Source organism: Balaenoptera musculus, chromosome 2 (genome assembly GCF_009873245.2).
Source record: "Balaenoptera musculus isolate JJ_BM4_2016_0621 chromosome 2, mBalMus1.pri.v3, whole genome shotgun sequence".
Taxonomy (NCBI): Eukaryota; Metazoa; Chordata; class Mammalia; order Artiodactyla; family Balaenopteridae; genus Balaenoptera; species Balaenoptera musculus.
In genome coordinates, this window is record NC_045786.1 from 76,050,572 (window position 1) to 76,074,314 (window position 23,743).

General features: G+C 42.5%; 1 protein-coding gene and 1 long non-coding RNA gene across 3 annotated transcripts in view; one reads left to right on the forward strand and one right to left on the reverse strand.

Moving 5' to 3' along the window:
* Nucleotides 1-1,664: 1,664 nt before the first annotated feature.
* Nucleotides 1,665-9,373, reverse strand: POLR2M (RNA polymerase II subunit M). Its single transcript, XM_036841709.1, has 4 exons — nucleotides 9,132-9,373; nucleotides 6,755-7,402; nucleotides 3,816-4,020; nucleotides 1,665-2,047 (listed from the first exon to the last, which is right to left on the reverse strand). Exons 1-4 carry the CDS (start codon nucleotides 9,242-9,244, stop codon nucleotides 1,901-1,903), a joined length of 1,113 nt encoding a protein of 370 aa, XP_036697604.1. The 5' UTR covers nucleotides 9,245-9,373; the 3' UTR covers nucleotides 1,665-1,900.
* A 110-nt stretch (nucleotides 9,374-9,483) lies between these two features.
* Nucleotides 9,484-23,743, forward strand: part of LOC118889689 — a 77,397-nt gene continuing 63,137 nt past the window's right edge. Inside the window, exon 1 of one of the 2 annotated variants that reach the window (XR_005018599.1) lies at nucleotides 9,484-9,565. This is a non-coding gene — a long non-coding RNA (uncharacterized LOC118889689). The remainder of the gene's footprint in view (nucleotides 9,566-23,743) is intronic. The other variant, XR_005018598.1, reaches the window with a different exon arrangement.

Consider the following 23,743-nt stretch of genomic DNA (forward strand, 5'->3'; position numbering starts at 1 on the left):
TGAGTTCCAGTGTCTTCCTGTCAATGATTGTCCAGCAGCTAGTTGTGATTCTGGTGTTCTTGCAAGAGGGAGTGAGAGCACGTCCTTCTACTCTGCCATCTTGGTTCCTCTCCAGTCAGTTTGTTGATATCATTTTGTCTTCTGGGGGCCATTCTCAGGATAAACATTCATTGGTGAAGAGCATTGGCTTTGGGGTTGGATGACGGCTTGAGTTTGAGGCCCGATTCCTTCCCTGGCTAGATGTGGAAACCTACTGCTATGCCTCAGTTTTCCTCACTTATCAACAAGTTGATTTTAAAAGTTACGGTACACCCACAAAATGGAATATTCTGCAGCTATCTAAAATGCAAAATATTTAGTATGTGAAAATGTTTACAGTGTATAGAGCAGACTGTTAACCGGTGTATGGTTGTATTATTGAAAATAGAAATGTATAGCTATGCATAGAAAAGTATGCATATGTACACGTACCCAAATGTTAACAGAGGCCCCCTCTCGGTGGTAGGACTACAGGGGGACTGTGTGTATGTGCATGTGAGCCCTCCCATGATCCAGCTTTCCAGAAATAACATGTATTCGTTCTATAAAGGAGCATCAAATAAGTTTAGGATGTGAAATCATTTACAATTAGTTTTAAAAATTAAAAATAATGGACTTGTTTGCTCAGCATATTTCTACATTTGCTTTTTGTTGGGAGGAGGGCAAAAGGGAGATGGAAAGCAGTAGCCGTTCCTGGAAGGACATGACATAGAACTGAGCCCTTCCTATCACACGTACATCTGCCTAAATGTGTTCTTGATCAAATTTCATAAACGAAAAGCCTCCTTTAAAGTTACATTTAATTAAGCAGCAGTAAAACATCACTATTAGCATCTTGAAGTTGCTCTAATTAATATTTTATTCTTTCAACACTGTTTAAAGGCGCCAACATATTAGACAAAGAAAACTTTGATAACATATGTGTTAACTTCTCTGGAGACAACCATAGTCCTTTAAAATTACATATATATATGAGATTGAGGTTTCTGTAGCATACATAACCCTCTTTTGGGGGGGAAAAAAAGCAATATATTGATAACAAACCAATGGTAGCTTTAAAAAATTTTTTGGTTTTCTTATCAAACTGAACCTATCATCTGTTTGTTAGAACAATGAAGTCAAGTCAGGCCAGGCCTATGAACAGCTACTCCCTTCACGTACATCAATCATCTTAGACTTTTCCTGTTCCTCATGTTACTCCAGACAAATCTGGTCACCTAGAAAGACCATCCACCCTCCAGCATCAACTAAAAGTACCCCTTATTCCTAATCAGAAGAAAGAAGACATTTTTCCTAAGGGAAGACAGAAGGAAACAAACATTTTAAGCATTTTCTATGAGTGTCTTCCTTGGTATTTCACATCCAATACTGTAACAGCCCCATGCAACATGCACAAAATTCTCTAGATTGCTCCCTTCATTACTCAAAAAAGGAGAGAACTATATTTTCGTAATTCATTTTAGGTGATGCCTGGGACAACTAAATAATTCACTGAAAGACATGTAATAAACGCTATTTGGTAGAGGTAAGTATAAAGAAAAAAGCAGTTAATCACCTGCTTTCATTTGGCTTAGAGAAAACAATGTGCTCTACTATATACTAAAATATCAGACCAACACACAACATACTGCAAAAGTTTAATATAATGTGATTAAACACAATATTCAAATATTAAACTTTTCAAGCACATGAAAGTTAACTTCTGAAAGTGGGCTATTTTTATAGCTTCCTTGTTGTAACTTGACAAAATTCTTTCTCTCAACAATGTCTGACATTGATCTTGATACTTGTTAGAAAGTCTGATGTAAGATAATGAGATCTCAACAGGCAGAGATTTAGGAGAAGATCCAAATGCCCATCTTCAGAATTCATCATCGGAGGACTGATCATCGCCTTCATCCTTTACTTCTCGGTATTTCCTCAAAGACTCCCCTTCTGGATTATAGCTCTGCATTTTAATATTCAGTCTTTCAGCTAATTTTTGTGCTGCGAGCTTGGCTTGCATCTCCTTTAAAACAAAAAATGAAGCAAAAATTACACACACCTTTTCCCTACAATTTTTCAATGGGAAGTCATTGGAACACAACCGGAAATAAAGGGGCATTCCAGCCCAGTCAGTGTTCTCTACTGCACTCTGACTGTGCCTACCACAGACACCACATGGCAGGGCTGGGGAGAACTACTACTAGCCTGCTATAGTGGTAGTGACAGACTTCCACTGATAAACAATGTGCACTGAAATATCCACCTCTACGTGAGAAACTGAGGAATCAGCTTAGCACTACGACAGTTATAAACATGAAAACATTTTCAAGTATGTGGGCACGTGCATGTGTATATACAACCCTGAAGAACAATCTGAGCTATCAAATGTCAAAAATCACTAATGCTGTACTGATCCTCCAACTGGAAGAATCTTCTTTCCTAGATTAAATCATGGCTTCCAGGCTTGAGCGTTACATTTCGATGCCACAATGAAAATCAAAGAATACTAAAAACTGATTATCCCTCTCCAAATTAACTCCCATGAAAAGTACTATGCAGTAAAAAGTCTAAGTAAATCTTAGACATTGGCAATGTGCTTCTATACATGCAAGGACACCATCACTGACTGATGGCAGGTGGCAACGCTCATTCCTACTCTGGCTCTTCACTTTTCTCAGGCTGCCCGCACAAACCACTGGAACTTGTTTATGTCCCTCCCCTAAGGCCACGGATAGCACAGGTAGGTGGGACTGAAGTGGAACTTCTACTACCAAGGAAACCAATTCCAAACTGAATGGTTTAATTCAACCTAAAAATAACTTCGGACAGGCATTTAGGATCAAATAGACAACTTAAAAAATAATTCCTCAATGCTTAGTTACAACTAGGCAATAACTTGAATGCACTGAGAGGAAGAAAACTGGCTTTTGAAAAGGACTGCCTTGAAAATCCCAATCCATGCCAACGGAGCTTTTATGAAAAGCCAAGGCAGAATAACAAATTAATTTTGTAGTAACTGACATATATAGTACCCGATTAAAATCTACCTAAGCAAAACTAGGTTTGGCTGCTGTTTTCCTGGAGGCTCAAATTATTACTATCTAAGTGTATCAGACCCTTTCCTTCCCCGCAATGGTCCTCACACTTAATTTTCTCCCATCCCATTATTTTATACCCAAACTGTCAACATACATATTTAAAGTTCCATGCAGAACACACAGATCTTTGAAGAAAGTGCTATCCAAAATTAAGTGACCAAAAGTAGAAGATGCTTCAGTCTTCCCAAGGGCCTGCAGGCCTGCGTGTCCAACCCCAACTGTCTGTTCCTAACACACCACTACCTCCCCATCCCTCTCCTGCTCTCCCTGTATTGAAGGAGCTTGGAAACCGCACTTCCCTGATTCTCTCAGCAGGGTTCCAGTTAGATTCCACCACTGACAAGCTCTCGCAGAGGTTTTTTAAGGTGGAAGACCAAGAAGCGATACTACTGCTACCTACAGCCTGGGCTTTCAGAGATGTGAAATTTTGCAGTAGTCTCCCCACATTTCCTGGCAAATACCACCTTGATGTCACAGGTAGCTGTGATCATCTCCAGCTGTTCCCTGCAGTTCCAGCAAACTTGAGACTCTGCAAGCTAGAGGCACACATCTGAGACCTGATGGCGTCAGCTGACCATGTCTCTAGCACCTAATCCCTTCTACTAGATCCCGCTCTCCCTGAACCACCTGGAGTAAATTCTTACTCAAGCAGCATCCAACATGCAGACAAGAAAGAAGTCATATCCTAAATACCTCATAACTCTGTTTCTGCTGTTTCTGAAGTGCCAGCGACTCCTCTGTGGAGAGCAGCTGTGTAGGCATGTGGTGGAGTGGCAGAAGCCGGGCTGCTGTGATGTCATCGAGATGCTTCCTGTCCCTGCGCCGTCTCTCTTCTGAGGAGACAGGAGACCCCCTCCTCTGACAAGGACTCACCAAATCACGTTGATGTGAAGGTAATCTGAAGGACGCAACACTTATGTTACACGACCAGACTACTTCCTTTTCATAGACACACATTTGCAACATTCATACACACAAAAGTGGCCTTTAACCTTGGCAGTTAATTCTTCTACAAAAGTAATAGTAAGCCCTTTACCACTATTTACATGTGTAGATAAAACGTTATTTTTTTTTTAACATATTTACCTCAAAAACAGAAATATTTAAATTGGCACCTTTTTGGCAAGTAATTTGACAACGTGTTGCTCTAACAGACAGTAGGTTTAGATAGACTCTTTGCCTTTCCCTTCTCTCTTCAAAGCTTATACTTGAGCGGAAGTCTGTTTTCATTTTCTTCATTCAAAAACATTTGCAGGGCTTCCCTCGTGGCGCAGTGGTTGAGAATCTGCCTGCCAATGCAGGGGACACGGGTTCGAGCCCTGGTCCGGGAAGATCCCACATGCCACGGAGCAACTAGGCCCGTGAGCCACAACTACTGAGCCTGCGCGTCTGGAGCCTCTGCTCCGCAACAAGAGAGGCTGCGATAGTGAGAGGCCCGCGCACCGCGATGAAGAATGGCCCCCACTTGCCGCAACTGGAGAAAGCCCTCACACAGAAACGAAGACCCAACACAGCCATAAATAAATAAATAAATAAATAAATAAATAAATAAATAAATAAACATTTGCAAAGGGGCTTACTGTCCAGCAGAGGGAAATAAACTTGTAAACAGTTTCAGTGCAGTATAATATCACAGGTGCTATGACACAGGCCCACACATGGTACACTGGAACAAAAAGGTGGCAACAGCCAGTTGTAATGGGAGACAGGGTGGTTGTCAGAAGCGCTTCAAAAGAGTGCAATTTGAGGAGTCTCAGAATAATAAGAATTCGGCATGTAAATGATGGGATCCCTGATGGTGTCCCAGCAGGGAGTGAGGAGTGACAGGGCTGCAGCACACAGGAAGCACAGGAAGTGGAGAGAATGGAAAAGGCAGCAAGATACAGCTGGGGGAGTAGGCTGGGTCCAGTCCACAGTGAAGACTTCTGTTCTATGTAACAGGTTCAGGTTTACATTTTACAAACTGCACTCTGGCAGCAGTGGAGAGGACGGACTGGTAGAGTTAATACTAGGCCAGGACAGACCACAACCATAGCCCAAGAGAGCGATGAGAGTCTTCACTTTGGCAGGAGAAAGGATGAACATAAGAATGATTAGAGATGAAGGTCCAGGAAATACACTGTGAGGTTCCATGGCTAGCAGATATGGAAAGGAGGGAAAGAAAGAAGGTGGTGGCACTACTGACTTAGGGAATATGGGAGAAAGCAGTTTGGGAAGAAATGAGTTCTACTTTGTACATGATAAACCTAAGGTGCCACAGATCACCCCCACATGGTCGGGTTTCACAGCTACACAAATCTGAAGTTCTGGGAAGATTTGGACTAGAAGTAGATGACGGGCAGCCTCCAGCATCCGGAAGAGCCAGAAGAGCATGTAGGAGGCCAAAGGAAGAGTAGAAAAGAAGCCAAAGTACACCCTCATCCCACCTCCCAACCTCCATTTGTCTACAGCCTGACTCACCAAGGCCTGGCCTGTTCTGATAACTGCACCTCTGTCTCTGTCTCTGGTAAACTTCCCTTGGGAACCCTCATTGATACTCCCTTACTCTCCTCCCACTTCCAGCTAAACGACCATAATACAGAACCAGGATCAGTGTATTCTCTGTTGTATATATTGACTAGATGATGCTTCTGGTCTTCTGACTCCCTAGAAGTGAGGAAAGATACCTCACCAAGCACAAGATGACCAACTACTTAATCAACGATTACTTTTTATTCCTAACTAAAAATTAATGTAACAATTCTGGTTTTCTATGCAGAAGAAATAGTTTTGAGGTTATAAAAATGAATGGTAAGATAGGACTAAACTTTAAAGTCTCTATAATAAAATAATTGGTTTTAGGTATTTTTACCTATATAGGCTTTCAGTTTTTCAAAGAAAGGCAGTAGTGGTTAGACTTTGTATCTGATGTCACACTCTTATAAATCTACTCCCTGGTTTGAATGTTATATTTGCATATGAATAAATAATACTCTTTGCAAAGAGCTTTTGTTTTTCTGAAGATCTCAGACACAAAACTATGACAAGGACCTTAGAAGCAGGGTTCATTTGCTCCTCCTGCCCAAATCTGTTTTCAGTTTTTTTAACCCCTTCTCAGCTCCCTTCCTCCTGAAATTATTATACAGTTCAACGTTCTTCCAAGTGTGTAAGCCTCGAGTCCTCAACTAGGTCGTAAACTCCATAAGGAGCAGAATCTTTACTCTTGTATGGCCACAGCATCTCCTGCTTACATATAGTGAGCACACAAATATTTTTACTGAGAAAGGCTATCAGCTCCTGCAATTGTTTTCCCCTTAGCTTACAGTCTAGTCAAAGGGGGAACTACATACCAGAAAATGGTTCTGGAAGAAACTGTAATAAATTCTCTAACTCCATGTTTAATATGAGACATTGCCAAAGTCTCCTGAAATTTAACACTCCATCTGCCATTGAAGACCTTTTCAATTATTTGGCTAAAAAAACTAAAGCATTTTTCAACAGGAATCCTCCACTCCAGCCAGGCTAGTTTCCCTGTTTCCACAACACCCTCATTCCCAAGTACAAGCAGTTCTCACACCAAGTCCACTGACCTTAAAGCATTCTCCCAGTTTTTTGAGTTTAACTGTGACAAGCCTGCTTCTGATGGTACTTACACATTGGTTTTAAATTTATGCTGTAGGGGCACGGGGTTTTTGGCTCGCATTTCCAGCACTTCCATGTAATGAGGCTTCTTCTGCAGCCCACTCCAAAGGCCAGCCAAGTTCTCAGGACTCTGGTTTTCTTCTGAGTGGTGTTCAACGGGGTCTGCAATGGTGATCCTTTGTAATCTATCAATAAACAGGTTGTCCAAGCTGCTAGGATGATCCTCCGCTTGACTTGAAGCAGGATGCTGAATGAGGGGCCCACTAGCTGCAGATGAGGAAGGCGTGGCAGTTCTGATGCTGGAAGCTGGGCGTTCGCTCACTGTGTGTTCAGCCTCAGGGGCCTCAGCATCGCCTCTGAGAGTCAGATGTGCCAGTCCCTGTTGTAGTGAGGTTGTCTGAGACGACGTGATGTTTGCTACAGAGGAACAGCCAGGAACTGGTGATGAAGTATCAAGTATCTGGTCAGAATTCTGGGCCTTATCTGTGTCCCCATCAACAACTGTAATCGCTTTTTGCCTCTCCTTACAGTCTAAACTAACGGGATGAAAGAGTTCACTTCTTCCTCTAACTTCTTCACGTTCTGCAATGGCAGCTTTCAGTTTGGCAACGGAATCTAAGATCTTTTTACCTTTGTCGGGCAATTTGCAAATGAATTTTCTGGCAAAAGGAAAAGAACAGGTATACATTAGAGACAGCCGTGTTTTTAAACTTGAGATATACAGACAAAAAAGCATTGTTCTCCAAGGGAGAAGAATCAGTCTTTTAAGTCAAAAATCCAATTTCCAACTGCCCCAAAACAGGAATGAAATAAGAGAATCATTATCCAAATACCCCCAAAAAGAAGGGGCTGCAGGAAGAATAGGGAATATGCCTCATTTGTCTCATCTAATTAGAATTTCTGCAAAAGTATTTTAAGCATTATACTAATATAAGACATCCCCCAAATCATCAGTTTTTAAAAGTGTGATCTCCAAGACCTTCGTGGGGAGGGGAGGTGGATGGCTCTGCAAGATCAAACCTATTTTAATAATAACACTAAGATACTATTTGGCATTTTCACTCTCATTTTCTTACCATGAGTACAGGGGAGTTTGCCAGAGGCCACATGATATGGATGATATCATTGCTCTGATGGCTAATAGAATGTGTGTGCTTGTGTATTCTTGTGTTTTAAAGATTCTCACTTGTAATTCCTAAGACAATGATAAATATGAGTAGATATGACACACAAGAGCTCTTCAGGATGCTAAGTCTTAACAGTAAAAGGGGTCCTAAGACCAAAAAGTTAACTCACTACTATAGATTAAAATCCCATTCTCACGAAGTCAGAATAGTTGTAAGAAGCCCCCCAAGTGATCATTTGCCCCTTTTGCTAAGTGGCAGAACTTCCTTTTCTGATTTCCTTTTCTTCAGCCATACAATAAAATGGGAAGGGAAGGTTACATCTCAGGCCCCCTATTCTTTATGACACTACATTCATTCCCCCAATTCTAACTTAACATCCGTCTGCAGTTGCGATGCCTATGTTTTCCCAACCTTCTCTCTCTCTCTCTCGAGCCTCCTGACCACTTCTCCAGCTTTTAATCGGATATAATTAACTCTTCCATCAACTCAGCTCTGGTAAATCAATCTCAGACCTATTCCCCTCCCCCAACTTTCCTATTTTTATTAATGGTGCTCCATACAGGCTGGAAACTTCAGCCATCTCTGTCGACTACATATTCAAATTATCCTACACCTGATGAAGTTTTCCCAATCCCACAACTACCCTTCTAGTTCACTTTCTTACAACCCCCCTATTGGGAACCTCTCTGAAAATATCCTCCTACTCTCTCCTGCCTCTTATTCCTTCAAACTATCCTGCACCGACCTGCTAAAATCAGCTTCCTAAAAAATCATTTTCGTTATACCGATCCTCTGCTAAAATCCATTAAGTCTACCAGCTGAATGGGAGTCAAACTTTCTTTGCCTAATAAAACAACTCTTTTATCCCACTCTTCCCATTTCCTACAGTTCCTGTAAAAATAGGGATCTACAGATGAAACTGACTAGATGTTTGGGGCACTACTGGGGAGGAGTGGGGGAGAAAGGATTTGGGATACAGATCCCCCCCTTCGGAGAACCGACACAGGAGCTGAGTAAAACCAACGAGGAGCTGATGACGAACTGAAACTCTAGGAAGCCATCCCCACAGGCGCCCCGCACCTGGCTGGACGCGGTCGGCTCTGCGACTGTAGGCCGGCCACTCGCCCGTGCGCCTGGAATGGACCTGACTGAGGCAAGGTCACCTTCCAGGGACGGGATCGGGGTGGGGGCGGGGAGGGACGCGTCCCAGGGAGCTTGAACCAGAGGAGCCCGGCGGTGACTCGGCGGGACCCAAGCTTACACGTTGCGCAAAAGTCTCTCCTGGCGCTTCAACATCTCCCGCAGCTCCGCCAAACTCCGCTGCCCCAAGTCCTCGGGAGCTTGGGGCTCGAAGCCGCGGGGCAGCGAGAACATTCTGCGGGGGCTGAGGCTGGCGAAGCGGGGGGCACTCGGCGTCCTCGGCAGCCCCTGCTGCTGGCGCCGGATCCGCGGCCGGCGGGGACTCCGGCGAACGAGCGGGAGTCGCCATTTTCCCGGAAGAACAGTCTTCTTCTAGCCGAATCGAGCTTTATTGAAACGCCGGAAACAAACACGGACAGGGAGGAGGGGTGGCCGGAGGGGCGGGAAGGAACGGAAGTTGCCGGGTGACGTCACGCGTCGGCGGGGCGCGCTTTCGAGTCGCTTGTTCTTCCTCTGTGCATCCGCTCTTCGACTGTTACATTCAGAAAGTATTAGGTGAGTGCTCTGGGCCCTGCCCTTAAGGAGTCGACCGAGTGGGGGAGGGGGGCAGACATTAATCAAGTAACAGTCAAAAAATAGAATTATAAGACGGCCACAGGCACCAGGGAAGGTATCTCCGAGAAGTGAAATACATGTGGAAGCCTGAGTGATGAGTTGTTTAGCAGTTGGTGAGGTTGGGGGATGTGCCGGGCACGGGAGGCCCTGGCCTATGGCGTGGCCTTCCAAGTGCAAGGCTTAGTGAAGCCCTCAAATGTTAAAGTTGGAAGGACCCTTAGGGACCATGAGCGTTTCTCAATGGGGTTCTGTGGCAGTTGGAGCAGGACTTTTCTTCGTTTGCGGGACTGCCTCAGGCATTGCAAGATATTTGGTGTCTGGCTTCTGCCCACTAGTTGCTTTGGCACTCCTGAGTCCTCGTAACAATACAAAACGCACCCCTACCCGACACGCGCGCGCGCACACACACACACACACACACACACGATTAAAACGCAACCCTCCCCGACACACACACACACACACACACACACACACGATTGCAAAGCCCCACAAGAGGTGATGGGGGTGGGAGGTGCTGTACAAGCCAGTGGAGAACCTCTCACAGTTCCCTATTTTGCCTATAGAAAAACAAAGGCACAAAACCTGAGGTTTTCCCAGGGCACAAAACTATTAAGTGAGAACATCAGATTTTAGACACAAATGCCCAGGTGCTCTTTCTACCATACCAATTTGAAAATCTTCCAAATTGTGAGAAAGTTTTTTAGGCTGTTGAAGAAAGCAGTATAATAAGCATCACACCTAGCTCTTACCTTCTCTTTATAGTTCGGCAAGGAGAGCTGTGTCCCAAAGAAAATAGTGGGAAGCATGCTATAGTCGTAACAGACATCCACTGGGAGGTTTGAAAGACCCTATAACCTCCAACACCAGTCTCCCCCTTCTTTGATATGGAAAATTTACATTTTCTCCGTCCTTTGTATGGTGCTATAATAAACACAAGCAATTCCCTCCCAATCAGGCAGAAGGCTAGATAAAATCTGAAGCTACTTGAGGGAGCACAGCTGAAGCCGTTTCTGTATTCTTGCAATCTAGTCCATTCTGATCAGTTTAATGTATCAAAATTCTCAACATAAACCCTGCTTTGAAGCCCAGAATTTCAGTAACCTGCTCCATCCCTAGCTAAATGAGAAGTACTTGAGTAAGGCCCTTGTCAGATAGCAGTCCCCTGACAAGCTCCCCCAAAGCCTTTCTCACCCTGTCCCTGGACTGCAGCTGAAGGCCTTTATTCCCCCTTCTGAGCCTGGGCCACAGGTGCCCTCAAAGCAAGGATGCTTTCTCTCAAGCCTCAGAATTTTGCCCGCAGCTGTTTTCCTTTTGTGGAAGGCTGTGCCTTTTCCCCTAGCTCATTATAAATCTTAGCTCAAGTCTCACCTTATCCCTGAACCTTCTTAGATTATTCCAACCCAGATTGCTCTCTGAGCATAACTATAGTGCTTAGAACATATGCTTCTCCGGTTGTATTGTGCATGGTGATTTCTTTTCTAACAAACTTGTAAAGTCAGGGAATTCTGTCAAGGAGCTATATTTGTGCTTTTCTATCTCCCCTATTGCATATAGCAGGTACTAAATAATAGGATCTCCCTCTCATAATTTTTCTCTCTGCGTTTCCCCCATATTCCCCTTCTTAGTGAAATACCCTTCTGTATATACAGATCTTAAGCTTTTAATATAAACATTAACCATAATTACTGTGAAAATATTTTCAGTGGTATGGGATAGAATCTTTTACACAACATAACTTAGGACTTCAAGTTATTATAATACAAATCTGAATTCCTAACAACAGGTGCACCAACTGTCTAGTTCTCTAATCAATAACCAAGAGGCTTAGCAAGTGAAGAAATTTGGTCAAACTTTAGATGTTTCTGTGAAAGTGGTTTTTTTTTTTGCTGAGATTAACATTCAAATCAGTTGACTTAGAGTAGTAAATCAGATCACCCCCTATAGTATGCGTGGGACTCAGCCGATCAGTTGAAGCTCTTAAGAAAACAAAGATTGACCTTCCCCCCCACCCCACCCCACCCCACCCCACCCCACCCCCGCCAGCAAGAAGGATCTCTCTCTCTCCCTCTCCCTCCCCCCCCCCTCTCTCTCTCTCTCTGTTTCTTTCTCTCCCTCTCTCTCCCTCTCCCTCTCTCTCTCCCTCTCCCTCTCTCTCTCTCCCTCTCTCTCTCTTCCTCTCTCTCTCTCTCTCTCTCTCATAATGGCTGATACAATTGTCAATACACAAACACACACACCCTATTGGGTCTTTCACTCCTAATACAGAGCCCAATCTCATCAGTCTGTTAGGAAAATCAAGGCTTGATTGATGACTGGCCTTCAGGGTGAGAGAGCTGACTGAGGAGAGAGGAGGCTCGCTTTTGCTCTGCCCTGGTACGTGCTGAGCACATGGAGAAGAGATGAAAACCAAGGGTCATAAACAGCTATGAAACAAATTCTATTTTCGTGTGTGTGTGTGAGAATGTGGTTTTTCTTAACCATCCATGTGGAAATGGAACATGCTGAACTTTGAGTCAAGTCCATAGCCACCATAGCTAATGAAAAATTAATCAAGAGTGGTAAACCCAAGACTTAATTGGACGATGGCTGACACCTGTGTACCATTTACCAACCCTCTTCCAGTCAGTCCCCCAAAGTGCTTTCTCGATGGACCAGTCTTTCAGCTGCCTCATCTGTCTGTCCTTCAGCGCAGAATTTCACAAATAACTGACAGGAGCCTGGCCAGTTCGGGAAGAGAAAGTAAGGGAAGGAACAGGCAATTGGAATTGGGTATGAGAAAAACAGAGTGAAAAAAGGAAAGAGAAAGGACCTGGTAGAGAGGGAGAGAAAAAAGTGGCAGGAGCAATAAGGGGAATCCATTTCTGTGCACAGATATCAGAAACAGAAAGCCTCATAGGAAGCTCTATGCTGAGGAATTCACAAATTTATTTCCCTTCCAGCTCTATACTTCTACAAAATGTCACATTTCCCCTCTTTGTATTTCTGTGTGATCCCACCGCAACAAAAGATTTTCCTCAGCTACCCAAGGGTTTAGGCTGTAAAGTGCATGTACTCCACACTAAAAGTAAATTCTTTTTTTTTTTTTTTTTTTTTTACTTTCTGTACTTTTTATTTTTTTAACTGAAAGATTTTTAAATTTTATTTAAAAAAATTTTTTTTATTTGCGTATAATTGCTTTACAATGTTGTGTTAGTTTCTGCTGTGCAACGAAGTGAATCAGCTCTATGTATACTATATCCCCTCCCTCTTAGATCTCCCTCCCACCCCCCCACCCCCACCCCCACCCGCCCATCTCGGTCGTCACAGAACACTGAGCTGAGCTTCCTGTGCTTTATAGCATGTTCCCATTAGCTATCTATTGTACACATGGTAGTGTATATATGTCAATCCTAATCTCCCAGTTTGTCCCACCCTCCACTTCCTCCCCCACCACCGTGTCCACATGTCTGTTCTCTATGTTTGCATCTCTATTCGTGCCCTGCAAATATGTTCATCTGTACCATTTTTCTAGATTCCACATATATGCGTTAATATACGATATTTGTTTTTCTCTTTCTGGCTTACTTCACTCTGTGACAGACTCTAGATCCATCCACAATCTCTACAAATGACCCAGTTTTGTTCCTTTTTATGGCTAATATTCCATTGTATATATGTACCACATCTTCTTTATCCATTCATCTGTCGTTGGACATTTAGGTTGTTTTCATGTCCTGGCTATTGTAAATAGTGCTGCAGTGAACACTGGGGTACATGTGTCCTTTTGAATTATGGTTTTCTCAGGATATATGCCCAGTAGTGGGATTGCTGGGTCGTATGGTAGTTCTATTTTTACTTTTTTAAAGAACCTCCATACTGATCTCCATAGTGGCTGTATCAATTTACATTCCCACCAACACTGCAAGAGGGTTCCCTTTTCTCCACACCCTTTCCAGCATTTATTGTTTGTAGATTTTTTGGTGATGGCCATTCTGACCAGTGTGAGGTGATACCTCAGTGTAGTTTTGATTTGCAATTCTCTAATAATTAGTGATGTTGAGCATCCTTTCATGTGCCCCTTGGCCATCTGTATGTCCTCCTTGGAGAGATGTCTATTTACGTCTTCATCCATTTTTTGATTGGGTTGTTTGTTTTTTTGATATTGAGCTCAATGAGCTGTTTGTATATTTTGGAGATTAATCCTTTGTTGCTTCCTTTGCAAATATTTTCTCCCATTCTCAGGGTTTTCTTTTCATCTTGTTTATGGTTTCCTTCACTGTGAAAAAGCTTTTAAGTTTAATTAGGTCCTATTTGTTTAATTTTGTTTTTATTTTCATTACACTAGGAGGTGGGTCAAAAAAGATCTTGCTGTGGTTTATGTCGAAGAGTGTTTTTCCTATGTTTTCCTCTAAGAGTTTTATAGTGTCCAGTCTTACATTTATGTCTTTAATCCACTTTGAGTTTATTTTTGTGTATGGTGTTAGGGAGTGTTTTAATTTCATTCTTTTACATGTAGCTGTCCAGTTTTCCCAGCACCACTTATTGAAGAGGCTGTCTTTTCTCCATTGTATGTTCTTGCCTCCTTTGTCATAAATTAGGTGACCACATGTGCGTGGGTTTATCTCTGGGCTTTCTATACTGTACCATTGATCTATATTTCTGTTTTTGTGCCGGTACCATACTGTCTTGATTACTGTAGCTTTGTAGTATAGTTTGAAGTCAGGGATCCTGATTCCTCCAGCTCCGTTTTTCTTTCTCAAGATTGCTTTGGCTCTTTGGGGTCTTTTGTGTTTCCATACAAACTGTAAAATTGTTTTTTCTAACTTTGTGATGAATGCCATTAGTAATTTGATAGGGATTGCACTGAATCTGTAGATTGCTTTGGGTAGTATAGTCATCTTCACAATACTGATTCTTCCAATCCAAGAACATGGTATATTTCTCCATCTGTTTATGTCATCTTTGATATCTTTCATGAGTGTTTTATTGTTTTCTGAGTACAGGTCTTTTGCCTCTTTAGGTAGGTTTATTCCTAGGTATTTTATTCTTTTTGTTGTGATGGTAAATAGGATTGTTTCCTTAATTTCTCTTTCTGATCTATCATTGTTAGTGTATAGGAATGGAAGAGATTTCTGTGCATTAATTTTGTATCCTGCAACTTTACCAAATTCATTGATTAGCTCTAGTAGTTTTCTGGTGGCATCTTTTTTTTTTTTTAAACATCTTTATTGAAGTATAATTGCTTTACAATGGTGCGTTAGTTTCTGCTTCACAACAAAGTGAATCAGTTATACATATACATATGTTCCCATATCTCTTCCCTCTTGCATCTCCCTCCCTCCCACCCTCCCTATCCCACCCCTCTAGGTGGTCACAAAGCACCGAGCTGATCTCCCTGTGCTATGCGGCTGCTTCCCACTAGCTATCTATTTTACATTTGGTAGTGTATATATGTCCATGACACTCTCTCACCCTGTCACATCTCACCCCTCCCCCTCCCCATATCCTCAAGTCCATTCTCTAGTAGGTCTGTGTCTTTATTCCCGTCTTGCCACTAGGTTCTCCATGGCCTTTTTTTTTTTTTCCTTAGATTCCATATATATGTGTTAGCATACTGTATTTGTTTTTCTTTTTCTGACTTACTTCACTCTGTATGACAGACTCTAACTCCATCCACCTCATTAAAATACCTCCATTTCATTTCTTTTTATGGCTGAGTAATATTCCATTGTATATATGTGCCACATCTTCTTTATCCATTCATCCGATGATGGACACTTAGGTTGCTTCCATGTCCTGGCTATTGTAAATAGAGCTGCAATAAACATTTTGGTACATGACTCTTTTTGAACTGTGGTTTTCTCAGGGTATATGCCCACTAGTGGGATTGCTGGGTCGTATGGTAGTTCTATTTGTAGTTTTTTAAGGAACCTCCATACTGTTCTCCATAGTGGCTGTATCAATTTACATTCCCACCAACAGTGCAAGAGGGTCCCCTTTTCTCCACACCCTCTCCAGCATTTATTGTTTGTAGATTTTTTGATGATGGCCATTCTGACTGGTGTGAGATGATATCTCATTGTAGTTTTTTTTTTTTTTTTTTTTAAACATCTTTATTGAAGTATAATTGCCTTACAATAGTGTGTTAGCTTCTGCTTTATAACAAAGTGAATCAGTTATACATATAAAATATGTTCCCATTTCTCTTCCCTCTTGCATCTCCCTCCCTCCCACCCTCCCCATCCCACCCCCTAGGTGGTCACAAAGCACCGAGCTGATCTCCCTGTGCTATGCGGCTGCTTCCCACTAGCTATCTATTTTACATTTGGTAGTGTATATATGTCCATGACACTCTCTTACCCTGTCACATCTCACCCCACCCCCTCCCCATATCCTCAAGTCCATTCTCTAGTAGGTCTGTGTCTTTATTCCCGTCTTGCCACTAGGTTCTTCATGGCCTTTTTTTTTTTTTCCTTAGATTCCGTATATATGTGTTAGCATACTGTATTTGTTTTTCTCTTTCTGACTTACTTCACTCTGTATGACAGACTCTAACTCCATCCACCTCATTACAAATACCTCCATTTCATTTCTTTTTATGGCTAAGTAATATTCCATTGTATATATGTGCCACATCTTCTTTATCCATTCATCTGTCGATGGACATTTAGGTTGCTTCCATGTCCTGGCTATTGTAAATAGAGCTGCAATGAACATTGTGGTACATGACACTTCTTGACCTATGGTTTTCTCAGGGTATATGCCCAGTAGTGGGATTGCTGGGTCGTATGGTAGTTCTATTTGTAGTTTTTTAAGGAACCTCCATACTGTTCTCCATAGTGGCTGTATCAATTTACATTCCCACCAACAGTGCAAGAGTGTTCCCTTTCCTCCACACCCTCTCCAGCATTTATTGTTTCTAGATTTTTTGATGATGGCCATTCTGACCGGTGTGAGATGATATCTCATTGTAGTTTTGATTTGCATTTCTCTAATGATTAATGATGTTGAGCATTCTTTCATGTGTCTGTAGGCCATCTGTATATCTTCTTTGGAGAAATGTCTATTTAGGTCTTCTGCCCATTTTTGGATTGGGTTGTTCGTTTTTTTGTTATTGAGCTGCATGAGCTGCTTGTAAATCTTGGAGATTAATCCTTTGTCAGTTGCTTCATTTGCAAATATTTTCTCCCATTCTGATGGTTGTCTTTTGGTCTTGTTTATGGTTTCCTTTGCTGTGCAAAAGCTTTTAAGTTTCATTAGGTCCCATTTGTTTATTTGTGTTCTTATTTCCATTTCTCTGGGAGCTGGGTCAAAAAGAGTCTTGCTGTGATGTATGTCATAGAGTGTTCTGCCTATGTTTTCCTCTAAGAGTTTGATAGTGTCTGGCCTTACACTTAGGTCTTTAATCCATTTGGAGTTTATTTTTGTGCATGGTGTCAGGGAGTGCTCTAATTTCATACTTTTACATGTACCTGTCCAATTTTCCCAGCACCACTTATTGAAGAGGCTGTCTTTTCTCCACTGTATATGCTTGCCTCCTTTATCAAAGATAAGGTGACCATATGTGTGTGGGTTTATCTCTGGGCTTTCTATCCTGTTCCATTGATCTATGTTGCTGTTTTTGTGCCAGTACCAAACTGTCTTGATTACTGAAGCTTTGTAGTATAGTCTGAAGTCAGGGAGCCTGATTCCCCCAGCTCCATTTTTCGTTCTCAAGATTGCTTTGGCTATTCGGGGTCTTTTGTGTTTCCATACAAATTGTGAAATTTTTTGTTCTAGTTCTGTGAAAAATGCCAGTGGTAGTTTGATAGGGATTGCATTGAATCTGTAGATTGCTTTGGGTAGTAGAGTCATTTTCACAATGTTGATTCTTCCAATCCAGGAACATGGTATATCTCTCCATCTATTTGTATCATCTTTAATTTCTTTCATCAGTGTCTTATAATTTTCTGCATACAGGTCTTTTGTCTCCTTAGGTAGGTTTATTCCTAGATATCTTATTCTTTTTGTTGCAATGGTAAACGGGAGTGTTTTCTTAATTTCACTTTCAGATTTTTCGTCATTAGTGTATAGAAATGCAAGCGATTTCTGTGCATTAATTTTGTATCCTGCTACTTTACCAAATTCATTGATTAGCTCTAGGAGTTTTCTGGTAGCATCTTTAGGATTCTCTATGTATAGTATCATGTCATCTGCAAATAGTGACAGCTTTACTTCTTCTTTTCCGATTTGGATTCCTTTTATTTCTTTGTCTTCTCTGATTGCTGTGGCTAACACTTCCAAAACTATGTTGAATAATAGTGGTGAGAGTGGGCAACCTTGTCTTGTTCCTGATCTTAGTGGAAATGGTTTCAGTTTTTCACCATTGAGGACAATGTTGGCTGTGGGTTTGTCATATATGGCCTTTATTATGTTGAGGAAAGTTCCCTCTATGCCTACTTTCTGCAGGGCTTTTATCATAAATGGGTGTTGAATTTTGTCGAAAGCTTTCTCTGCATCTATTGAGATGATCATATGGTTTTTCTCCTTCAATTTGTTAATATGGTGTATCACATTGATTGATTTGCGTATATTGAAGAATCCTTGCATTCCTGGGATAAACCCCACTTGATCATGGTGTATGATCCTTTTAATGTGCTCTTGGATTCTGTTTGCTAGTATTTTGTTGAGGATTTTTGCATCTATGTTCATCAGTGATATTGGCCTGTAGTTTTCTTTCTTTGTGACATCTTTGTCTGGTTTTGGTATCAGGGTGATGGTGGCCTCGTAGAATGAGTTTGGGAGTGTTCCTCCCTCTGCAATATTTTGGAAGAGTTTGAGAAGGATAGGTGTTAGCTCTTCTCTAAATGTTTGATAGAATTCACCTGTGAAGCCATCTGGTCCTGGGCTTTTGTTTGTTGGAAGGTTTTTAATCACAGTTTCAATTTCAGTGCTTGTGATTGGTCTGTTCATATTTTCTATTTCTTCCTGGTTCAGTCTCAGCAGTTTGTGCATTTCTAAGAATCTGTCCATTTCTTCCAGGTTGTCCATTTTATTGGCATAGAGTTGCTTGTAGTAATCTCTCATGATCTTTTGTATTTCTGCAGTGTCAGTGGTTATTTCTCCTTTTTCATTTCTAATTCTATTGATTTGAGTCTTCTCCCTTTTTCTCTTGATGAGTCTGGCTAATGGTTTATCAATTTTGTTTATCTTCTCAAAGAACCAGCTTTTAGTTTTATTGATTTTTGCTATTGTTTCCTTCATTTCTTTTTCATTTATTTCTGACCTGATCTTTATAATTTCTTTCCTTCTGCTGGCTTTGGGGTTTTTTTGTTCTTCTTCCTCTAATTGCTTTAGGTGCAAGGTTAGGTTGTTTATTCGAGATGTTTCCTGTTTCTTGAGGTAGGCTTGTATTGCTATAAACTTCCCTCTTAGCACTGCTTTTGCTGCGTCCCATAGGTTTTGGGTCGTGGTATCTCCATTGTCATTTATTTCTAGGTATTTTTTGATTTCCCCTTTGATTTCTTCAGTAATCACTTCATTATTAAGTAATGTATTGTGTAGCCTCCATGTGTTTGTATTTTTTACAGATCTTTTCCTGTAATTGATATCTAGTCTCATAGCGTTGTGGTCGGAAAAGATACTTGATACGATTTCAATTTTCTTAAATTTACCAAGGCTTGATTTGTGACCCAAGATATGATCTATCTTGGAGAATGTTCCATGAGCACTTGAGAAAAATGTGTATTCTGTTGTTTTTGGGTGGAATGTCCTATAAATATCAATTAAGTCCATCTTGTTTAATGTATCATTTAAAGCTTGTGTTTCCTTATTTATTTTCATTTTGGATGATCTGTCCATTGGTGAAAGTGGGGTGTTAAAGTCTCCTACTATGATTGTGTTGCTGTCGATTTCCCCTTTTATGGCTGTTAGTACTTGCCTTATGTATTGAGGTGCTCCTATGTTGGGTGCATAAATATTTACAATTGTTATACCTTCCTCTTGGATCGATCCCTTGATCATTATATAGTGTCCTTCTTTGTCTCTTGTAATAGTCTTTATTTTAAAGTCTATTTTGTCTGATATGAGAATTGCTACTCCAGCTTTCTTTTGATTTCCATTTGCATGGAATATCTTTTTCCATCCCCTCACTTTCAGTCTGTATGTGTCTCTAGGTCTGAAGTGGGTCTCTTGTAGACAGCATATATATGGGTCTTGTTTTTGTATCCATTCAGCCAGCCTGTGTCTTTTGGTGGGAGCATTTAATCCATTTACATTCAAGGTAATTATCGATATGTATGTTCCTATTCCCATTTTCTTAAATGTTTTGGGTTTGTTATTGTAGGTGTTTTCCTTCTCTTGTGTTTCTTGCCTAGAGAAGTTCCTTTAGCACTTGTTGTAAAGCTGGTTTGGTAGTGCTGAACTCTCTCAGCTTTTGCTTGTCTGTAAAGGTTTTAATTTCTCCATCACATTTGAATGAGATCCTTGCTGGGTAGAGTAATCTTGGTTGTAGGTTTTTCTCCTTCATCACTTTAAGTATATCCTGCCACTCCCTTCTGGCTTGCAGAGTTTCTGCTGAAAGATCAGCTGTTAACCTTATGGGGATTCCCTTGTGTGTTATTTGTTGTTTTTCCCTTGCTGCTTTTAATATGTTTTCTTTATATTTAATTTTTGACAGTTTGATTAATATGTGTCTTGGCGTGTGTCTCCTTGGATTTATCCTGTATGGGACTCTCTGTGCTTCCAGGACTTGATTAACTATTTCCTTTCCCATATCAGGGAAGTTTTCAACTATAATCTCTTCAAATATTTTCTCAGTCCCTTTCTTTTTCTCTTCTTCTTCTGGGACCCCTATAATTCGAATGTTGGTGCATTTAATGTTGTCCCAGAGGTCTCTGAGACTGTCCTCAGTTCTTTTCATTCTTTTTTCTTTATCCTGCTCTGCAGTAGTTATTTCCACCATTTTATCTTCCAGGTCACTTATCCGTTCTTCTGCCTCAGTTATTCTGCTATTGATCCCATCTAGAGTATGTTTAATTTCATTTATTGTGTTTTTCATCGTTGCTTGGTTCCTCTTTAGTTCTTCTACGTCCTTGTTAAATGTTTCTTGCATTTTGTCTATTGTATTTCCAAGATTTTGGATCATCCTTACTATCATTATTCTGAATTCTTTTTCAGGTAGACTACCTATTTCCTCTTCATTTGTTAGGTCTGGTGTGTTTTGACCCTGCTCCTTCATCTGCTGTGTGTTTTTCTGTCTTCTCATTTTGCTTATCTTACTGTGTTTGGGGTCTCCTTTTCACAGGCTGCAGGTTCGTAGTTCCCGTTGTTTTTGGTATCTGTCCCCAGTGGCTAAGGTTGGTTCAGTGGGTTGTGTAGGCTTCCTGGTGGAGGGAACTAGTGCCTGTGTTCTGGTGGATGAGGCTGGATCTTGTCTTTCTGGTGGGCAGGTCCACATCTGGTGGTGTATTTTGGGGTGTCTGTGGCCTTATTATGATTTTAGGCAGCCTCTCTGCTAATGGATGGGGCTGTGTTCCTGTCTTGCTAGTTGTTTGGCATAGGGTGTCCAGCACTGTAGCTTGCTGGTCGTTGAGTGAAGCTGGGTCTTGATGTTGAGATGGAGATCTCTGAGAGATTTTCACCGTTTGGTATTACGTGGAGCTGGGAGGTCTCTTGTGGACCAGGGTCCTGAAGTTGGCTCTCCCCCCTCAGAGGCACAGCCCTGATGCCTGGCTGGAGCACCAAGAGCCTTTCATCCACACGGCTCAGAGTAAAAGGGAGAAAAAATAGAAAGAAAGAAAGAAAGAGGATATAATATAGTGAAGTAAAATAAAGCTATTACAAAGCAAAGCTATACAGACAAAATCTCACCCAGAAGCATATACATATACACTCACAAAAAAAGGAAAAGGGGAAAAATTAATATATCCTGCTCCCAAAGTCCACCTCCTGAATTTGGGATGATTCGTTGTCTATTCAGGTATTCAACAGATGCAGGCACATCAAGTTGTTTGTGGAGTTTTAATCCGCTGCTTCTGAGGCTGCTGCGAGAGATTTTCCTTTCTCTTCTTTGTTCGCACAGCTCCCGGGGTTCAGCTTTGGATTTGGACCCGCCTCTGCGTGTAGGTCGCCTGAGAGCGTCTGTTCCCCGCCCAGACAGAACGGGGTTAAAGGAGCAGCTGCTTCGGGGGCTCTGGCTCACTCAGGCCGGGGGGAGGGAGGGGTACGGAGGAGGCGGGGCGAGCCTGTGGCGGCAGAGGCCTGCGTGATGTTGCACCAGCCTGAGGCGCGCCGTGCGTTCTCCTGGGGAACTTGTCCCCGGATCACGGGACCCTGGCAGTGGCAGGCTGCACAGGCTCCCAGGAGGGGAGGTGTGGAGAGTGACCTGTGCTCGCACACAGGCTTCTTGGTGGCGGCAGTAGCAGCCTTAGCGTCTCACGCCAGTCTCTGGGGCCTGTGCTGATCGCCGCGGCTCGAGCCCGTCTCTGGAGTTCGTTTAGGCGGTTCTCTGAATCCCCTCTCCTTGCGTGCCGCGAAACAAAGAGGCAAGAAAAAGTCTCTTGCCTCTTCGGCAGCTGCAGATTTTTTCCCGGCCTCTCTCCCAGCCAGCTGTGGTGCGCTAACCCCTTCAGGCTGTGTTCATGCCGCCAACCCCTGTCCTCTCCCTGCGATCCAACCGAAGCCGGAGCCTCAGCTCCCAGCCCCGCCCATCCCAGCAGGTGAGCAGACAAGCCTCTTGGGCTGCTGAGTGCTGCTCGGCGCCGAGCCTCTGTGCGGGAATCTCTCCGTTTTTCCCTCTGCGCCCCTGTTGCTGTGGGATCCGCGCTGATAGCCGCGGCTCACGCCCGTCTCTGGAGCTCGTTTAGGCAGCGCTCTGAATCCCCTCTCCTCGCGCACCAGGAAACAAAGAGGGAAGAAAAAGTCTCTTGCCCCTTCGGCAACTGCAGACTTTTTCCCGGACTCCCTCCCAGCTAGCTGTGGTGCACTAACCCCTTCAGGCTGTGTTCACGCCGCCAACCCCAGTCCTCTCCCTGCGATCTGACCAAAGCCCGAGCCTCAGCTCCCAGCCCCCGCCCGCCCCGGCCGGGGAGCAGACAAGCCTCTCAGGCTGGTGAGTGCTGCTCGGCGCCGAGCCTCTGTGTGGGAGTCTCTCCGCTTTGCCCTCTGCACCCCTGTGGCTGCACTCTCCTCTGTGGCTCCGAAGCTTCCCCCCTCCGCCACCCGCAGTCTCCGCTCATGAAGGGGCTTCCTAGTGCGTGGAAACCTTTCCTGCTTCACTTCCTCCCACTGGTGCAGGTCCCGTCCCTATTCTTTTGTCTCTGTTATTTCTTTTTTCTTTTGCCCTACCCAAGTACGTGGGGAGTTTCTTGCCTTTTGGGAGGTCTGACGTTTTCTGCCAGCATTCAGTGGGTGTTCTGTAGGAGCAGTTCCATGTGTAGATGTATTTCTAATGTATCTGTGGGAAGGAAGGTGATCTCTGCGTCTTACTCTTCCGCCATCTTCTCTCCTCTCTGGTGGCATCTTTAAGATTTTCTATGTATAGTATCATGTCATCTGCAAACAGTGACAGTTTTACTACTTCTTTTCCAGTTTGTATTCCTTTTATTTCTTTTTCTTCTCTGATTGCCGTGGCTAGGACTCCAAAACTGTGTCGAATAAGAGTGGCGAGAGTGGACATCCTTATCTTGTTCCTGATCTTAGTGGAAATGCTTTCAGTTTTTCACCATTGAGAATGATGTTAGCTGTGGGTTTGTCGTATATGGCCTTTATTATGTTGAGGTAGGTTCCCTCTATGCCAATTTTCTGGATAGTTTTTATCATAAATGGGTGTTGAATTTTGTCAGAAGCTTTTTCTGCATCTATTGAGATGATCATATGGTTTTTATTCCTTAATTTGTTAATATGGTGTATCACATTGATTTGCGTATATTGAAGAATCCTTGCATTCCTGGGACAAATCCCACTTGATCATGGTGTATGATCCTTTTGATGGGTCGTTGGATTCTGTTTGCTAGTATTTCGTTGAGGATTTTTGCATCTATGTTCATCAGTGATATTGGTCTGTAATTTTCTTTTTTTGTGATATCTTTGTCTGATTTTGGTATCAGGGTGATGGTGGCCTCGTAGAACAAATTTGGGAGTGTTCCTCCCTCTGCT

Bases quoted from the DNA above. Each gene is read 5' to 3' on its own strand.
- POLR2M (XM_036841709.1), bottom strand. From the start codon at position 9,244: ATGTTCTCGCTGCCCCGCGGCTTCGAGCCCCAAGCTCCCGAGGACTTG. The intron at 7,403-9,131 runs GTAAGCTTGGGT...TCCTTTTGCCAG, and splicing joins GAGAGACTTTTGCGCAACGT to AAAATTCATTTGCAAATTGC. The intron at 2,048-3,815 runs GTATTTAGGATA...TTTGTTTTAAAG, and splicing joins AGCAGAAACAGAGTTATGAG to GAGATGCAAGCCAAGCTCGC.